The sequence below is a fragment of the Hipposideros armiger genome, unplaced genomic scaffold (genome assembly GCF_001890085.2).
Source record: "Hipposideros armiger isolate ML-2016 unplaced genomic scaffold, ASM189008v1 scaffold_748, whole genome shotgun sequence".
NCBI classification, from domain to species: Eukaryota; Metazoa; Chordata; class Mammalia; order Chiroptera; family Hipposideridae; genus Hipposideros; species Hipposideros armiger.
In genome coordinates, this window is record NW_017732098.1 from 166,391 (window position 1) to 183,826 (window position 17,436).

General features: G+C 39.8%; 1 protein-coding gene and 2 pseudogenes across 11 annotated transcripts in view; all 3 read left to right on the forward strand.

The window, feature by feature from the left end:
- PBRM1 (polybromo 1) overlaps positions 1–17,436 on the forward strand; it is a 119,809-nt gene that overhangs the window by 90,280 nt on the left and 12,093 nt on the right. For all 11 annotated transcript variants that reach the window (XM_019628098.1, XM_019628099.1, XM_019628094.1 and 8 more), the window contains 4 exons: positions 509–666; positions 13,513–13,696; positions 14,257–14,467; positions 15,083–15,284. In XM_019628098.1, coding sequence (XP_019483643.1) covers positions 509–666; positions 13,513–13,696; positions 14,257–14,467; positions 15,083–15,284 — 755 coding nt within the window. The remainder of the gene's footprint in view (positions 1–508; positions 667–13,512; positions 13,697–14,256; positions 14,468–15,082; positions 15,285–17,436) is intronic.
- LOC109373873 (60S ribosomal protein L6 pseudogene) lies at positions 7,876–8,803 on the forward strand (annotated as a pseudogene).
- On the forward strand, positions 9,476–10,836 carry LOC109373871 (tubulin alpha-1B chain-like; annotated as a pseudogene).

The following is a 17,436-nucleotide window of genomic DNA, read 5'->3' on the forward strand; positions in this document are numbered from 1 at the left end:
TTGGCTCCAAGAGATCTTGGTTTAAATCCCAGCCCTGCTAGTTTCATGTCCTTAGGCAAATGATTTACGTCTCTGAGCTTCAATTTCTTCATCATATTTGTTCATCATTCACTAATCATTTATTACATGCCTACTGTTTGGCAAGTAATGAGGATACATTAGTGAATAAAACAGACAAATATCCTTAGTCCCATGGATCTTTGTTCTAGTGGGAAGACAAATAATAAACATCATGAATAAGTAAAGTGTATAGTACATATTCTGTTAAAGTATTTTTTCCCTCAGATGAGTAGTCAAATGTTCATTTCTCTTTTTCCAAGTATCTTCTCATGTGCTTGCGGGGGGAGGAGGGGTGGAAATCAAGGAAATTATCTGAACAAATCAGCCAATGAAACCCCTCTACATAAGTTTTTGGTTAATGGAATTTTTGTTAGATTAATCCCTCAAAAATGCAACTCATCAGAATTCTATTTTAATGGAATTTCTCTCTCCCTCCACGCCCCCCCAGAATTGAAAAGGTGTGGGTCCGAGATGGAGCTGCATATTTTTATGGCCCTATCTTTATTCACCCAGAAGAGACAGAACATGAGCCCACAAAAATGTTCTACAAAAAAGAAGTGTTTCTGAGTAACCTGGAAGAAACCTGCCCCATGACATGTATTCTGGGTAGGTATTTATGCCATTTTATTTAATCACATTCATTTTATAACAATTGATTGAATATTTTTGTGCTAATCATTGTTTTAGGTGCTAGGTATACAGCAATAAACAAACCAGAGTTTCTGCTCTTTTAGAGAGTTACGATGGGGCAGAGGTTTGGAGTCAGTAAATTAAAATTAAATCTATAGGGCCAGCCGAGTGGCGCGATGGTTAAGAACTGGCTTGGGACACCAGAGGGCCCCAGTTCGGATCCCACATATAAGGGCGGGCCAGTGACACTGCCCTCCACAGCTAAGATGCTGAACAATAGCTCAACCTGGAGCTGGGCTGCCGTGAGTTGCCAGTGACGGCGTAGGCTGCAGCCCCTGCTGCAGTGGGCTGCCATGGGCTACCGTGTGTAGCCAGCAGCCGCAGTGAGCGGCCGTCCAGAAGCCGGCGACTGATGTGCCTCGCCCGGGAAGAGCACAATGATGGTGCCCGCTTGGGCCAGTGAAGCAACGTCCTCCACAACTAGACTGAAGAACGAAAGGACAGCAACTTGTCTGTTCCCCTTCCCCCAATTCCCCAGCATTGTTCCCATCCCCCCAATTCCCCAATTAAAAAAAAAATTTAAATCTATAGAACATCAGGTAGTAATTAGGGCTATGAATGAGAATAAATAGAGGAAGAGGATAGAGATTAGTGTTGAGGGGAGGTCCTGTTTTAGGTATTGTGGTCAGCAAGAGTGTCTCTGATAGGTGACATGTGAATAGAATCCTAAAGAAAGTGAGAAGAAAATTATTCAAATATCTGAGATTTTGCTCTTTTACGCACAGTGAACACCAAATGCAAAGACCTGAAGGCAGAGTATCCCAGCATGTTGGAAACACAATGGGCAAGCTGGGTGACTGGAGCAGGGCAGTGAGATGTGATAGGGAATGATCCCTCTGAGGTGGCTAGGCACTCAGTCATGATAGGTTTTGTAGACAGTGCAGAGATTGAGTTTGGAGTGGATAAGAAATCCTATAAAGGGTCTAAGCCGAGAGGCTCTGTGATCCGACATATGCATTGGAATCATTGTGGCTGCAATTTGGAGAATATGTTGTAAGAATAAAGTAGGAAGCAGGGAGAGCAGTTAAAAGACTTTTACAGTCTCTGTTGGAATCTTAACCCTAAATAATGTTTCTCTCCCCATTCCAGAAATCTGAAGGACTCATGTTTTAGTTTCTGTTCCATCATCATACCGAGTGTTCATAATGACATTTTGCTCCTCAAATCTAGTTATTTGCGTCATATACTGTCACCATTTTCATCTATTGTTTTTCTTCCAGCCCTGAGTTAACTCTGCAGCTTACTTACACCAGCTACTCTTTACATCTTTTGGAATAGCTTTCCAAAACGTTGCTGGTCACAAGCTTTATATTGATTACATATGGTTATAAAGAAGCAGCTGCCATGCTTGTCACTAAAAGGAAATTTGCAGATTAAAAAATATTTTACATTTAGACTTTGATCTCTTCAGTGTTTATATTGTTTTTAGTGCTGTGAATTTTTTCAGAATTGGATGTGGTAAAAATGTCTGAATGGCCTGGTAGTTCAACACATTTTCTTCTTCCCACCCTGGGGAGAGGTAGCAAACACTAATGAAGTTACTAAATTTTTCTTGAGTTTCTGCAACGTAGAATATCTTCCTTTTAACTTGTAGTCCAGATTAAAGCAGTGCCCTAGCCTCTTACTTCTTAGTGTAAACCCAGGCTGAACACTCAAAGGATGCATAACAAAGGTGAGAGGGAAGCCTCCGTTTGTTATTTTTCAGTTATTAGTGGTTACATTGGAGATTACATCTTAAATTTATAACAATCTAGTTTGAATTAATACTAACTTAGCTTTAATAGTGTATAGATACTGCTGTACAGCTTCATCTCTCCCCCTTTGTGTTATTGTGAGAAATCACATCTTTATATTCTGTGTGCCCATTAACAGATTTCTAATTATTTGTGGATTTGTCTTTAAAATCATATAGGAAAAAAAGAGAAGTTACAAACCAAAAATATATTGGCTTTTATATTTACTTATGTAGTTATCTTTAATAGTATTTATTTTGTTATATGGCTTCAAGTTATTGTCTAATATCCTTTCATTTCATCCTGAAGGACTCCTTTTAGCATTTCTTATAAAGCAGGTGTACTAGCAACAAACTCCCTCATTTTTTGTTTATCTGGAAATGTCTTGATTCCGCCTTCATTTTTGAAGGGTATTACTGGATATAGAATTGTCCATTGACAGTTTTTTCCTTTTACGTCTTGCATCAAATTTGGGAAGTTTTTGACCACTATTTATTTTTCTTTTTTTGTTTTGTTAAGATTTTATTGGGGAATTGGGGGAGGGGACAGCATTGGGGAATTGGGGGAAGGGGAACAGGCAAGTTGCTGTCCTTTTGTTCTTCAGTCTAGTTGTGGAGGATGTCACTTCACTGGCCCATGTTGGTATTGTGATCATTGCGCTTTTCCTGGCTGAGGCAGGTTGGTCACGCAGGTCCTTGGATGGCCGCTCACAGTGGATTACGGCAATTCACACCAGCTGCCAGCCGCTCACGCTGGCTGCTGGCCACTCACAGTAGCTTACAGCAGCCCATTGCAGCCTACGCCGTCGCTGACGACTCATGTCAGCCCAGCTCCAGGTCGAGCTGTTGTAGAGGGTGCAGCGTCACTGGTCCATGTGGGATCTGAACCGGCGGCCCTGCTGCTCAGAACTGGCGTCCCATGCCAACTCTTAACCAACGAGCCACCCTGCTGGCCCCTTGACCACTATTTCTTCAAATAGGTTTTTCTGCCCCTTTCTCTCGGTTCTCCTTCTAGGACTCCCATTATGCCTATGTTGGTATGCTTAATGGTGTGTCACAGGTCTCTTAGACTGTTCTTTTTTTTTTTTTTTACTGTTATTCAGACTGATAATTTCAATTGACCTGTCTTCAAGTTCACTGATTCTTCTGCCTGTTCAATCTTCTGTTGAACCCCTCTAATGAATTTTTTATTTCAGTTATTGTACTTTTCAGCTCCAGAATTTCTATTTACTGTCTACAATTTTTGTTTCTTAATGTTTTCTATTTGGTGAGACATCATTCTGGTTCCCTTTACTTCTTTGTCATAGTTTCCTTTGGCTCTTTGAGCACATCTAAGACAGTTGATTTAAAGTCTTTGTCTATTAAGTCCATTGCCTGGGCTTCCTTACGGACAGTATCTGTTCATTTCTTTTTTTTTTTTTTTAAAGATTTTTATTGGGAAATTGGGGGGGGAACAGCGCTGGGGAATTGGGGGATGGGAACAGACAAGTTGCTGTCCTTTTGTTCTTCAGTCTAGTTGTGGAGGATGTTGCTTCACTGGCCCAAGCTGGCACCATCATTGCGCTCTTCCCGGGTGAGGCAGATCAGTCGCTGGCTTCTGAAGGCCACTCACTGTGGCTGATGGCCGCTCACGCTGGCTACCAGCTACACAGGGTAGCTTATGGCAGCCCACTGCAGCAGGGGACTGCAGCCTACACCGTCGCCGGCGACCCGCAGCAGCCCAGCTCCAGGTCAAGCTGTTGTTCAGCATCTGATCTGTAGAGGGCAGTGTCACTGGCCCTCATATGTGGGATCCGAACTGGGGCCCTCTGGCATCCCAAGCCAGTTCTTAACCAATGTGCCACTCGGCCGACCCTCTGTTCATTTCTTTTTATCCTGTGAGTGGATTATACTTTCTTGTGTGGTTTGTTTTTTTGGTTTTGTTTTTTTGGTGTTTTTCTTTTTGCATGCCTCTTAATTTTTTGTTGAAAACTGGACATTTTTAATATTATAATGTGATAACTAGAAATTAGATTCTACCCCCTCCTCAGGCTTTATTGTCACTGCTTATTGTGGGTTGTAGTTGCTTTTTTAGTGACTTTCTAAACTATTTTTTAAAGACCATGTTCTTTGTTATGTATGTTCACTGAAGTCTCTGTTCTGCTACCTTAGTGGTCAGCTAGTGATTTAACAGAGATTTCCTTAAATGCTTGGATCAAAAAAAAAAATTCTCAGTCTTTGCAACTGGATCCTGTGTCTGTGTTGGAGCACACCTTCAGCACTCAACCTGAAAGTTTACAACTCTGCCTTTGCCTTGACGTCCTACTTCCACAGGGCTTGACAGTCAGCCAAAGGTGAGAGCTTAGGGCCTACTCAGGTCTTTCTGAGCATACACGCTGACCATGGCATGTGCTTGGCTTTCTAGATTCCCAGGAATATGTGGAAGCTTTTCAAAACTCACTCCCCAGCTTTTTCTCCAAGGCTTTTCAGAATGTCCGCTGTTTGCCCCAACTGACATCCTTTGCCCCAGCTGACAGCAACTGGGTCATTTGCCTTTAAATGTTTTCAGCAAAAGTACCAAAGCCACTTTTCTGCCTTTTGGAATTCCAAAAAGAGAGAATTCCAAGTCAGATGAAATGAAGGCAAGCACCTTGTGTTAGTTCTTCAGGAAGCCACCCAACAGGTCGAAACAGACAACAGCAATTCTTTGAGAACAAAGACTGCTCCGCTCCCTCCAGCACCAGAAACTCACACCAGAAACACAAACTGCCATCTTCAAGACTGCCACTGAGCCAGAAAGGGGGGGAATGGGGCAAGGGTAAGTTAAAATGCCACAAAGCTCTCCCTCTGGATTCCAGTCACTTTTTTCCTTGATTAAGCATTCACTTGGTTGCTATAAACCTTTGGCTATTTTCCATAGTTTCAATAATGTTGTTGTTCTGACAATTTTTGCTAGGTTGTCTCAGCATTTCTTTGAAAGAATGGCCCCCGTGGGTCTCCCTACTCCCTAGTTCTCATTGACATCACTTGTTTTTATAGATGCTTATTAAAATGTGTTGCATTCTATAGTTTATAAACTAGTTTTATATCCAGGATCTCATTTATTTCTCACCATGACGCTGTAGGAAAATGCTTCTATTCTCAGAAAGGTGAAGTTACTCTCCAAGAAATGGACCAGAACTAAAACCTAGCTCTTCTCACTTCTACTCCTGTATGGCGTAAGTTGGTTTACAGTCAACTAGGACACTTTTGAGAGTGAAAGAGGTGTCATAATATTAGGTAGGACAACAGGCATACAGTGAGATGTATTGTTACTTCATCTTGAGATTAATCCACGAAAGAAAATGTATCTAGTAGTCACAAGATGAGATTTTAGCCCTGTGCGTGAATTTCAGTACCCACCCCTCAAGGAAGAAAAAGTGGTTTAGCACATTCTATGTTGACGTTTAAATGCAAGGAGGCAGATCTTTTTTTAAATCAGTTTCTGTAGAGAATAATCATTTAAAGTGTTTAAATTTAAGCTTTAGAGGATTTATAATTTTGTTGTGTTAACTAAACACACTTCTGAATTAAATCTCATTTTTGTCTCTGAAATAAGTTTTAAATATAATTAGGGAAGGTATAATTTTTTTCATCTTCTGTGATAAAAACCTGGTGGGTCTATTTCACTTAGGAGATTGTCCTGTTTTCCTAATAGTTACACATATACTCTTTGTTCAGTTCTATTAAGAGTTCTCTTTAGTAACTTAAATGGTAATCAAATGGCCATAGAGAAGTTGCTTTGGGATGAACATGGCCACACCTGGCAGAGAGTGCCTCCACCCTTAGGCATTTTGATGATAAAATTTTCAAGAATTTGGGCTCTTGAAACATGCCAGTTCCTAATTTATTTGCAGGTTCTGTTTTCTTCATAGTAGATTTTCTTTATGCTCTATTAACTGAAAAGCTGTTCTTAGTAAGGCAAGAAAAATAAAAGGTTTTTAAAGAGTAGAAAGGAAAAATAAAAGAATTATTTTTTGCAAAGATATTATTAGGTACAAAGAAAACCCAAGAGACATTCAGATAAACTATTAGAATTAATAAATGAAAATATCAAGCAAACCTATATTTCTGTTTACCATCAGTGAGCAATTAGAAAATTAAAATTTAAAAATATGCCATTTACATTAAACCTAGGAATAAATCTTTAAAAAGATGTATAGGATTACACACACACACACACACACCAAAAATAAACTGTAAGAAAATTATTGAGAGAAATTAAAGAAGACCTAAAAAAATGAATTGATCCATCCTGGTTCTGGCTGGAAGACTCAGTATTATAAAAATGTCAGTTCTCTCCAAATTGGCCTATACATTCATTGCGGTTCTAGTCAAAATCCAGCAGGTGTTTATAAATTTTTTATGCTTTATTAAATGATGCTTTCTAAACTTTTATCTTTTCTCTGTCTTTTGGGGGCCTGGTAGGAACCCTAAGTTAGGGCACAGAGACACCGTATACATTCCAGGGCCATCAGTCATTTTTACTCTAGCTGTGAACAGAATTTTTACCCTTTCCAAATCTTTTTTTTTTTTCTGTGAAATATGGAAAATAGTAACTATTCCTTCTCTGAATTGAAAAGCCTTTGGATTATGTAAGTAAAGTGCTATGTAACTCCAAGGCAGTGATAGTAACTATAAGCTATTTTAAACTTGCAGAGGGTTTCTGAACTGTTTTTACGTGTTTTACATGTTTTGCTAAGTATGAACAGTCCTATTAAGGTCAAGAACAAAATAGAGATGTCCTTATCACTCTTACTTAACATTGTTCTGGAGGTACTAGCCAGCACAGTTAGAAGTAAGAAACAGAAATATAAAATAAGGAAATTAAGGAGATGAAAATTCAAGAGAATAAACTATGAAACCATGCACATAAAAAGAGAAGTAAGCAGGTTGAGTATAAAACTAATAACAAATCAGGGCCGGCCGAGTGGCGCATTGGTTAAGAGCTGGCTTGGGACGCCAGAGGGCCCCAGTTTGGATCCCACATATGAGGGCCAGTGACACTTCCCTCTACAGCTAAGATGCTGAACAACAGCTCAACCTGGAGCTGGGTTGCTGTGAGTTGCCGGCGACAGCGTAGGCTGCAGCCCCTGTGGCAGTGGGTTGCCATGGGCTACCATATGTAGCCAGCAGCCAGCATGAGCGGCCAGCAGCAGCCAGAAGCCGGCGACGGATCTGCCTCGCCCGGGGAAGAGCGCAGTGATGGTGCCAACTTGGGCCAGTGAAGCAACATCCTCCACAACTAGACTGAAGAACAAAAGGACAGCAACTTGTCTGTTCCCCTTCCCCCAATTCCCCAGCGCTGTTCCCATCCCCCAATTCCCCAATTAAAAAAAAAAAATTTAATAACAAATCAGTTGCCTTAACAGTTTCAATACTAATAAAAAAATATACCTTGGGGGAAGCCAGGAACTTAGTTCTCTTTCCCATCTTGCAAGATGACGGGTGAAAAAGCTGAAAAGCCAGACATTAAAGAGAAGAAACCTGAAGCCAAGAAGGCTGATGCTGGTGGCAAGGTTAAGAAGGGTAACCTCAAGGCCAAGACGCCTAAGAAGGGAAAGCCCCGCTGCAGCTGAAACCCTGTCCTGGTCCGAGGAATCAGCAGGTATTCCCGATCGGCTGTGTATTCCCAAAAGGCCATGTACAAGAGGAAGTATTCAGCAGCGAAATCCAGGATTGAAAAGAAAGAGAAGGAGAAGGTTCTTGCTACTGTCACAAAACCAGTTGGTGGCGACAAGAATGGTGGTACCCGAGTGGTTAAACTTTGCAAAATGCCTAGATACTATCCTACTGAAGATGCGCCTCGGAAGCTGCTGAGCCACGGCAAGAAACCCTTCAGTCAGCACGTGAGAAAACTTCGAGCCAGCATCACTCCTGGGACCATTCTCATCAGCCTCACTGGGCGCCATAGAGGCAAGAGGGTGGTTTTTCTGAAGCAGCTGAGCAGTGGCTTGCTACTTGTGACTGGACCTCTGTCCCTCAATCGAGTTCCTCTGCGTAGAACACCAGAAATTTGTCATTGCCACCCCCACCAAAATCGATATCAGTGGTGTGAAAATCCCCAAACATCTCACCGATGCTTACTTCAAGAAGAAGCTGCAGAAGCTGCGACACCAGGAGGAGGAGATCTTCCACACAGAGAAAGAGAAATACGAGATTACAGAGCAGCGCAAAATTGATCAGAAAGCCATGGACTCGCAAATTCTGCCAAAAATCAAAGCTGTTCCTCAGCTCCAGGGCTACCTCCACTCTGTGTTTGCCCTCACAAATGGGGTTTATCCTCGCAAACTGGTGTTTTAAATTTATTACAAAGCACCTAATTAAACGGCTGGTCTATTTAAATATATACACACACACACACCTTGGAATAAATTTAAGATTTATACCACATCTGTATAAAGAAGGTTTTTAAATGCTACTTTTAATTAATTTAAAAGGGATTGCTTGAACAAATTGAAAAGTGTATGTGCTTGACTAAGCCTCAACATCATAGAGATGTTTATTCTCCCTAAATTAATCTTTAATGTTATCCCACTAGGTATATCAATGGGAACTTTATTGTGAGGAAGTTAGGACTAAATAAACTGATTTTTTAAATCATGTCAAAAAAGAAAAAAATCAGGAAAATTCTGAAAAGCATAGTGAAGTGGTTGCGGGGGGAGGATGTCTATCCTTACCAGATATTAAAACATTATAACACTATAATAACTTAAATTATGTATATGATATGAGTAATCATTATTTGAACATAATAGAAAGTTTATCAGTAGACCCAATTATAATTTATGATAAAGGTGGCTTCCCAGATTAGTGGGAAAAGATGGATTGTTCTCTAACTGGTATTTAGAAACTGGATAGCCATTTGGAAAAATTAAAATTGTGTGCGTTACTTAACTCGACTCTTAGCTTGTCAGGAACAGTAACCGGGATCTGGTGTCTACTCCTGTTACCTGTGCCTGCAAACCCGTAGACATGTGTGAATGCATCTCCATCTACGTTGGCCAGGCTGGTGTCCAGATCGGCAATGCCTGCTGAGAGCTCTACTGCCTAGAACGTGGCATCCAGCCTGATGGCCAGATGCCAAGTGACAAGACCATTGGAGGAGATGATTCCTTCAACACCTTTTTCAGTGAGACAGGCGCTGGCAAGCATGTGCCCAGGGAAGTGTTTGTAGACCTGGAACCCACAGTCATTGATGAAGTTCACACTGGCACCTACTGTCAGCTCTTCCACCCCGAGGAGCTCATCACAGGCAAGGAAGATGCTGCCAATAACTATGCCCGGGGGCACTACACCATTGGCAAGGAGATCATTGACCTTGTCTTGGACCGAATTCATAAGCTGGCTGACCAGTGTTTCAGGGCTTCCTGGTCTTCCACAGCTTTGGCAGGGGAACTGGTTCTGGGTTCACCTCCCTGCTGATGGAACATCTCTCTGTCGATTATGGCAAGAAATCCATGCTGGAGTTCTCCATATACCTAACTCCCCAGGTTTCCACAGCTATAGTTGAGACCTACAACTCCATCCTCACCACCCACACCACCCTGGAGCACTCTGATTATGCCTTCATGGTTGACAATGAGGCCATCTACGACATCTGTCGTAGAAGCCTCGATATTGAGCTCCCAATCTACACTAACCTTAACTGCATTATTAGCCAGATTGTGTCCTCCATCACTGCTTCCCTCAGATTTGATGGAGTCCTGAATGTTGACCTGACTGAATTCCAGACCAACCTGGTACCCTATCCCCGCATCTACTTCCCTCTGGCCACATACGCCCCTGTCATCTCTGGTGAGAAAGCCTACCATGAACAGCTTACTGTAGCAGAGATAACCAATGCGTGCTTTGAGCCAGCCAACCAGATGGTGAAATGTGACCCTCGCCACGGCAAATACATGGCTTGCTGCCTGTTGTACCATGGTGACGTGGTTCCCAAAGATGTCAACGCCGCCACTGCCACCATGAAGACCAAGTGCAGCATCCAGTTTGTGGACTGGTGCCCCACTGGCTTCAAAGTTGGCATTAATTACCAGCCTCCCACTGTGGTACCTAGTGGAGACCTGGCCAAAGTACAGCGAGCTGTGTGCATGCTGAGCAACACCACAGCTATTGCTGAGGCCTAGGCGCACCTGGACCACAAGTTTGACATGATACATGCCAAGCGTGCCTTTGTTCACTGGTACATGGGTGAGGGCATGGAGGAAGGAGAGTTTTCTGAGGCCCGTGAGGACATGGCTGCCCTTGAGAAGGATTATGAGGAGGTTGGTATTGATTCTGTTGAAGGAGAGGATGAGGAAGAAGGAGAGGAATACTAATTACCATTCCTTTCAACCCTGCAACATGTCATACTCAGAACTTCAGCTTCAAGCTGACAGGCGTTAAAGCTTTCTGGATAGATTGTCTTCGCTTTTACCTGTGATCATGTCTCTTTTTAATGTGCACCTATAAGATTTTTCCCTCGTGTCTCAAAAGTAAAGGCATTGAGGAAAAAAAAGAAGAAGAATTAAAATCGTATCCATCTCTCCCATCAACTTCAGAATAGATTCCCAGCCAAATTACAGATTTAAGTAGACATAAAATGAAGCAGCAAAGATACCAAAAGAAATAATGGGAAAGAAATTTTTATAATCTTTGACCTAAAACTCAGAACCCATACAGGAAAAGATTTATAAATTCAACTGTGTAAAAGTTGAAAATGTTTGCATAACCAAAACTGGCAGAAGCAAAGACAAATGACAACTTTGGGGAAATACCTGCAATATATATCATAGACAAAGATCAAATTTACCTCATATGTGAAGAGCTCCTGTAAAACAATTAGAAAAGATCAGCATTCAACAGAAAAATGGGCGAAGAGTAAGAGAAAGCAGAAAGAAACTATCAGTGATTCTTAAATGAGAATATGCCCAACCTCAACCTCAGAGAAATGATAATTAAAACTACCCACATGCTGCTTTAAGAAAAAAAAAATTACCTATCAAATTGTCAGAGATTCAGATGTTTGTTACTAGTTAACAAGAGCATATGGAACCAGGATTTATCAACTTCGTGTTGGATTTATGAGTTAGCACAATCTCTATGGAAGGGAATTGGGTGATACCTATAAAAATTAAAGTGTACATACCCTTTGACCCAACTTTTGTACTTCTAGAAATTTATACCTCAGATGTATTCACCCATGTGCAAATTAATGTCTTAAGTTATTTATATCATTGTTTTGCTACAGTAGAAAAGCAAAAATTTGGAAACAACCTAAATACCCATCAATAGTGAACTAGTTTCAATAAATGTATATTAATACCAATAACGACCCTCAAGATATATTATTTTGCGACAAAATTTAAGTGCAAAACAATATAAGTGATATACTGTCATTTGTTTTTTGTGGTAAAATGTACATATCATAATTGCAAAGTTTTAACCATTTTTAAATGTACAATTCAGTGACATTAAATCCATTGACAGTATTGTGCAACCATTATCACTATCCATTTCTAGAACTCTTAATTGTCCCAAATAGAAACTGTACCCATTAATCAGTGACTATCCATTTTCCCCTGTCCCAGCCCCTGGTAAATAATATGTGTTCTTCTTTCTGTCTCTCAATTTTGCTTATTCTAGTTACCTCATATAAGTGGCATCATGCAATATTTATCCTTTCGTGTCTGTCTTATTTGACTTAGCTTAATATTCTCAAGGTTCATTCATGGTATAACATACCTTCTTAAGGCTGATTATATTCCATTGTATGTATATATAATATTTTGTTTATTCATTGATGGACATTTGGGTGGTTTCTACCTTTTGGCTATTGTTAATGCTGCTATGAACATTGGTATACGAGTATTTATTTGAATTTCTGCTTTCAGTTCTTTGGATATTTACTTAGAAATAGAATTGCTGGATTGTATGGCAACTCTGTTTAACTTTTTGAGAAACTGCCAGATTGTTTTCCATAGTAACTGTACCACCAGCAGTGTACAAGGGTTCCAGTTTCTCTTCCACATCTTTGCCAACACTTATTTTATTTATTTATTTACTTACTTACTTACTTACTGTAATAGCCATCGTAATGAGTTTGAAGTGATATTTCATTGTGGTTTCAATTTGCATTTCCCTAATGATTAATGATGTTGAGCATCTTTTCATGTGCTTATTGGTTATTTGTATATCTTCTTTGGAGAAATGTCTATGTAGACCCTTTGCCTGTTTTTTAATTGGGTTATTTGTCTTGTTATTGTTGAGTTGTAGAAGTTCTTTTCTGGATACTAGACTCTTACCAGAGATATGGTTTACAGATAATTTCATCTGTGGGTTGTCTTTTCACCTTTTTTTTTTTTCAGCTGAGCCATCCTGCCACCTGTTGGCAGCTCAGCTCGGGCCTGGCATCAAACGGGTGACCCTGTTGCTCAGAGCTCACACTCTTAAGCGACCTCTTAACCAACTGAGCCACTCGGCTGGCCCTTTACTTTCTTGATAATGTCCTTTGAAGCACAAAGTTTTTAACTTTGATGAAGTCCATTTACTTTATTTTGTTGCTTATGATTTTGATGTCACATCTATGACACTGTTGCCTAATAAAAAGTTACAAAGATTTACACCTGTGTTTCCCTTTAAGACTTTAGTAGTTGTAGCACTTATATTTAGATCTTTGATCTATTTTGAGTAAATTTTTGTATATGGTATGAGGTAAGATTCCAACTCAGTTTCTTTGCATGTAGAAATCCAGTTGTCCCAGCACTGTCTGTTGAAGACACTATTCTTTCCCCCATTGAATTGTTTTAGCTCCCTTGTGATCAATTGCCCATAAAAACCCAATTGTATCAGTATATTTTTATCCTTTTAATTCTATTCCATTGATCTACATGTCTATCCTTGTGCTTCTGTATAGCCTTTAAATCTTGACTTTTGAATCAGATGATTGTATTCAAAAATAATAAAAATTTTAAATGATTGTTAGCTATGACCACAATTTATTTTAATTTCTGTCCAATTTGCTCTTTCAGGAAAGTGCGCTGTGTTATCATTCAAGGACTTCCTCTCCTGCAGGCCAACTGAAATTCCAGAAAATGACGTTCTGCTTTGTGAGAGCCGCTACAACGAGAGTGACAAGCAGATGAAGAAATTCAAGGGACTGAAGAGGTTTTCACTCTCTGCTAAAGTGGTAGATGATGAAATTTATTACTTCAGGTAAAGCTTGAAAAAACTAAGGAAGAAGGAACACTGCAGCTCTTAATAGTAAAACTGATACCAAAATAGTGTAGTACAGGATGCTTTTTTTTTAATTTGGTCTTAAACTACAGCAGTATACATTTTAAATAAAAAATATTAGTTCAGTTAAGATTTAAAAGAAAGCCTCATACTCTGCTGAGATGTGGTGACTGTTCTAACAGTGCCCTTGTTGTAGACTCCAGTAATTATAATATGGAGGCAGAAATTCTTGGTTCTGGTTTATAGCCTATCAAGAGATTGCGCAGTTCCACAGATCACAAAAATTCTTATCACCATATATAGGCAACTAGATCCCAACTTTGGGCCTCGTACTTTTTTGGGTATTCAGCAGAATCCTTTAAAAACAAGCATCTGTAAGTAGATATGACTTTATAAATACACATTTAAATTCCTTGCTTACTTAGAGTATATGTTGCAAGTTATAGGAAGTAATTTATATTAAGGCAGAACACTGCTTTCTGACCAGCCCTGAAGTAGTGTTAGGTGACTTTTTTTTTTTTTAATGTCACTTCTTTTAGAAAACCAATCGTTCCTCAGAAGGAGCCCTCACCTTTGTTGGAAAAGAAGATCCAGTTACTAGAAGCTAAATTTGCTGAATTAGAAGGTGGAGATGAAGATATCGAAGAGATGGGAGAAGAAGATAGTGAGGTCATTGAGCCTCCCTCTCTACCTCAGCTTCAGACTCCCCTGGCCAGTGAGCTGGATCTCATGCCCTACACGCCCCCACAGGTGACGGTGACTAGTTCCTGTTACTTGTCTTATTCCCAGCTCTGGTTTGCAGCAGACTCAAACCAAAGTAAGGAGATATCCAGCCCCTACATATGTGAATTCTGCAGGAAGGAACAGATTTTTTTTCTTTCTTAATGCCATTAGTTATTTACAATTTAATATATATTTTTTAAATTTCATACATAGTTCTTTTTAATGGCAAGTTTAGTTAGAAAGCTCTCCTTGCCTTGTGTTGATGAAAAGCAATGAGGAACAGCATCATCCTCTTCCTCTGGCTTTTATTGCCTCTGTCTTTTTAGTCTCTCCTTTAGGACCTCATTTTTTGGTTGAAGTGAATCCTGTTGGTATTTTTTTCTCATTTAGAATTGTCTCACAACTTAATTGTGAGGTCGCCATTATAGATTGCCATCATGGAATTCAGTGAAACTTCTGTTTATTTCTTGTATAGTAAGAGGCAAGGAAAAGCTGTGTTTTAACCAAAACAGTGGCCATCTATTAACTGACTGTATCTATAAAACAGTAGCTATTGAAGTACATGTTCCTGGCTTCCAGAAACTTGGAGCAGTTAACCAAAGGCAATGTTCTGATGTGCTATAAGATCTTTTTGTCTTACAGTCTACCCCAAAGTCTGCCAAAGGCAGTGCAAAGAAAGAAGGCTCCAAACGGAAAATCAACATGAGTGGCTACATCCTGTTCAGCAGTGAGATGAGAGCTGTGATTAAGGCTCAGCACCCAGACTATTCTTTTGGGGAACTCAGCCGACTGGTGGGGACAGAGTGGAGAAACCTTGAGACAGCCAAGAAAGCAGAATATGAAGGTAAATAGAGACTAGGCACAACTGTCTCAACTTTCTAAGCAAGGGGATATTTTCAGGAATGCACGTGCATAAACAGGTTTTACTCTCTTATCCTTACCACTTGCACATGAACTTTGTGTTGGGGACTGTCTCAAATGGCTCCCATCCAGCAGTTTAAATGTGAGCCTTGTCCTGACTGAGCAAGCGCTGCCCCTGACTTGGCCTCTGATCCTGGTGTGGGGTATTTGGGTTTTTTTTATTTTTTGCCCGCCCCCCCCCTAAAAAAATTTTCTCAAACCAATATTATGCTTTTAAAAATTGCATGATTTTCTTCTTTCACTGAGTCCTATAAGTACACATGTGTTGAGCTGGGGAATGATTGTAGAAGGATGTTAAGTATAATTTTGTTCAAAATTCTTCTGAAAAGGGACTTTTAAAATCAGTGATCTTCTGTTACGGCTCTTGATAAGCCATATGTTTAAACTTTAGGCTGAAGCTTGGCTGAAGCGCTTGGTTTCCTAGGCCAGTCCTGGCCTGTGCTATTGTCTGCATTCATAACTACTTTTAAGGCACTTGAGGTCTCTTTGATAAAACTCAACTGCCTTCATTTTCTTTTTACTCTCTAATTAAATCATTCTGGGCCATGAGCTGTAGTATTCAAGGATTTGGTGGTTCTTAACCATTGGGGACAAATACCTGAGAGTGATTTTGTTGTTGTTGTTGTTTATTTTTTTAATATCAGGCATGGCTTTAATAAAGAAATGAGTAGTAAACATTAGATTAGTCTGGACTATTGCCCTTGGAGCTGTATTTTTCCATTTGGAATTGTATATAATGGTTTATTTTGCCAGTCTAAAACCATCTCTCAATGGTTGACCAAAGATCAACCATTACTCTTCTTGGCCAGTTCCAAATCCACTATTTTCCATCAAACATAAAAAAATTAATTGTTAAAATTGATTGATTATTGTACAGCTGAAACTAATTCTAAAAAATGTGTATTTCACAATAAAAAATAATTTTTAAAAAATTGATTATTGTAAAACTATATGACAGGCTTCCCCACAGATCTTCTGCAGAACCCTAATCCTGCTCAACCAAAAAAGTATTTGTGACAAAACTAGTTTAGAAGCCCTCCAAACATTTTTTTCTCTTGGGAACTTACAGTGCATATTTTCATATTAAAGTCTTTAAGACCTACAGTAAAGAACCTATTTTTTTCACCTGGCATTTTCTGAAACTTGACCTAATATTCATGTAATACCTGTTAAGATCCTAAAGAACTCATATTTTGCAGAACAAAACTTTGAGAAACCCTAGTCAGTTCCACAAGAGCCTAGAACTTTGGAGATTTGATATTTCTGACCTTAATGCAAGTTAAAACCAAATATATCATTCAGCTGGAGGAGTGTTGGAAATGAAGCTCACATGGGTATAAAGCCTAGTCCAGCACAAATGACTGGTTATTTAGATTGTGAACAAGAAAGAGAAATGTGTCTGGAGATAATGTAAAAGTAAACACACTAGAGCAGGGCTAAAGAGGGAGAAATGGTGGCTTCTCCGAAATTCTGCCAAATTCAAAGGGGAGGCTGAAATTCAGTGAGAACCAAGTGAGAGTGAGTTATATGACTCAGCAGTGTCTGTCTGAGATACAAAAATCTGAGCTTTTAGTGTTCTTACCCATTGAATTCAAAACTAAAGTTTAGAGTTTGGCTGACCTCATTTAATAATTCTCTTTTCCAAGACAGCCTAAGTGGGGTCGTCCCAGAAAGAGCCAACAGTAGCCAGTTCAGTATTTGATCCACATGCCTGAATTATTCTATTTTCAAATCCATTTTTTTGCTTTCCAATTTTATTGTGTCATTTGTGTAATGAAAATACTAGAATTTAATGTGGGGGTCTGTATTATCAGTGTTTTTTTCACTGCTAGCTCAAGGAAATAAGTAGGTTGTTTAAATGGCCTTTGTCCCTCATGCTCATTGTACAGAGGATCTGTACACTGGGACAGAGTTAGTGAGTGATGACAAGTCTATGCAGGCAACTGTGTCGTAGCCAAGAAAGATTTGACTTGACTTTCGCATTGTTACACTAAAGGAGGACTCGAGCTGTTGCTTCTTGATTCTCTTTAAATCCACATGACCTCAAGCTGCTTTCCCCCTCCTTAGATCAGCCA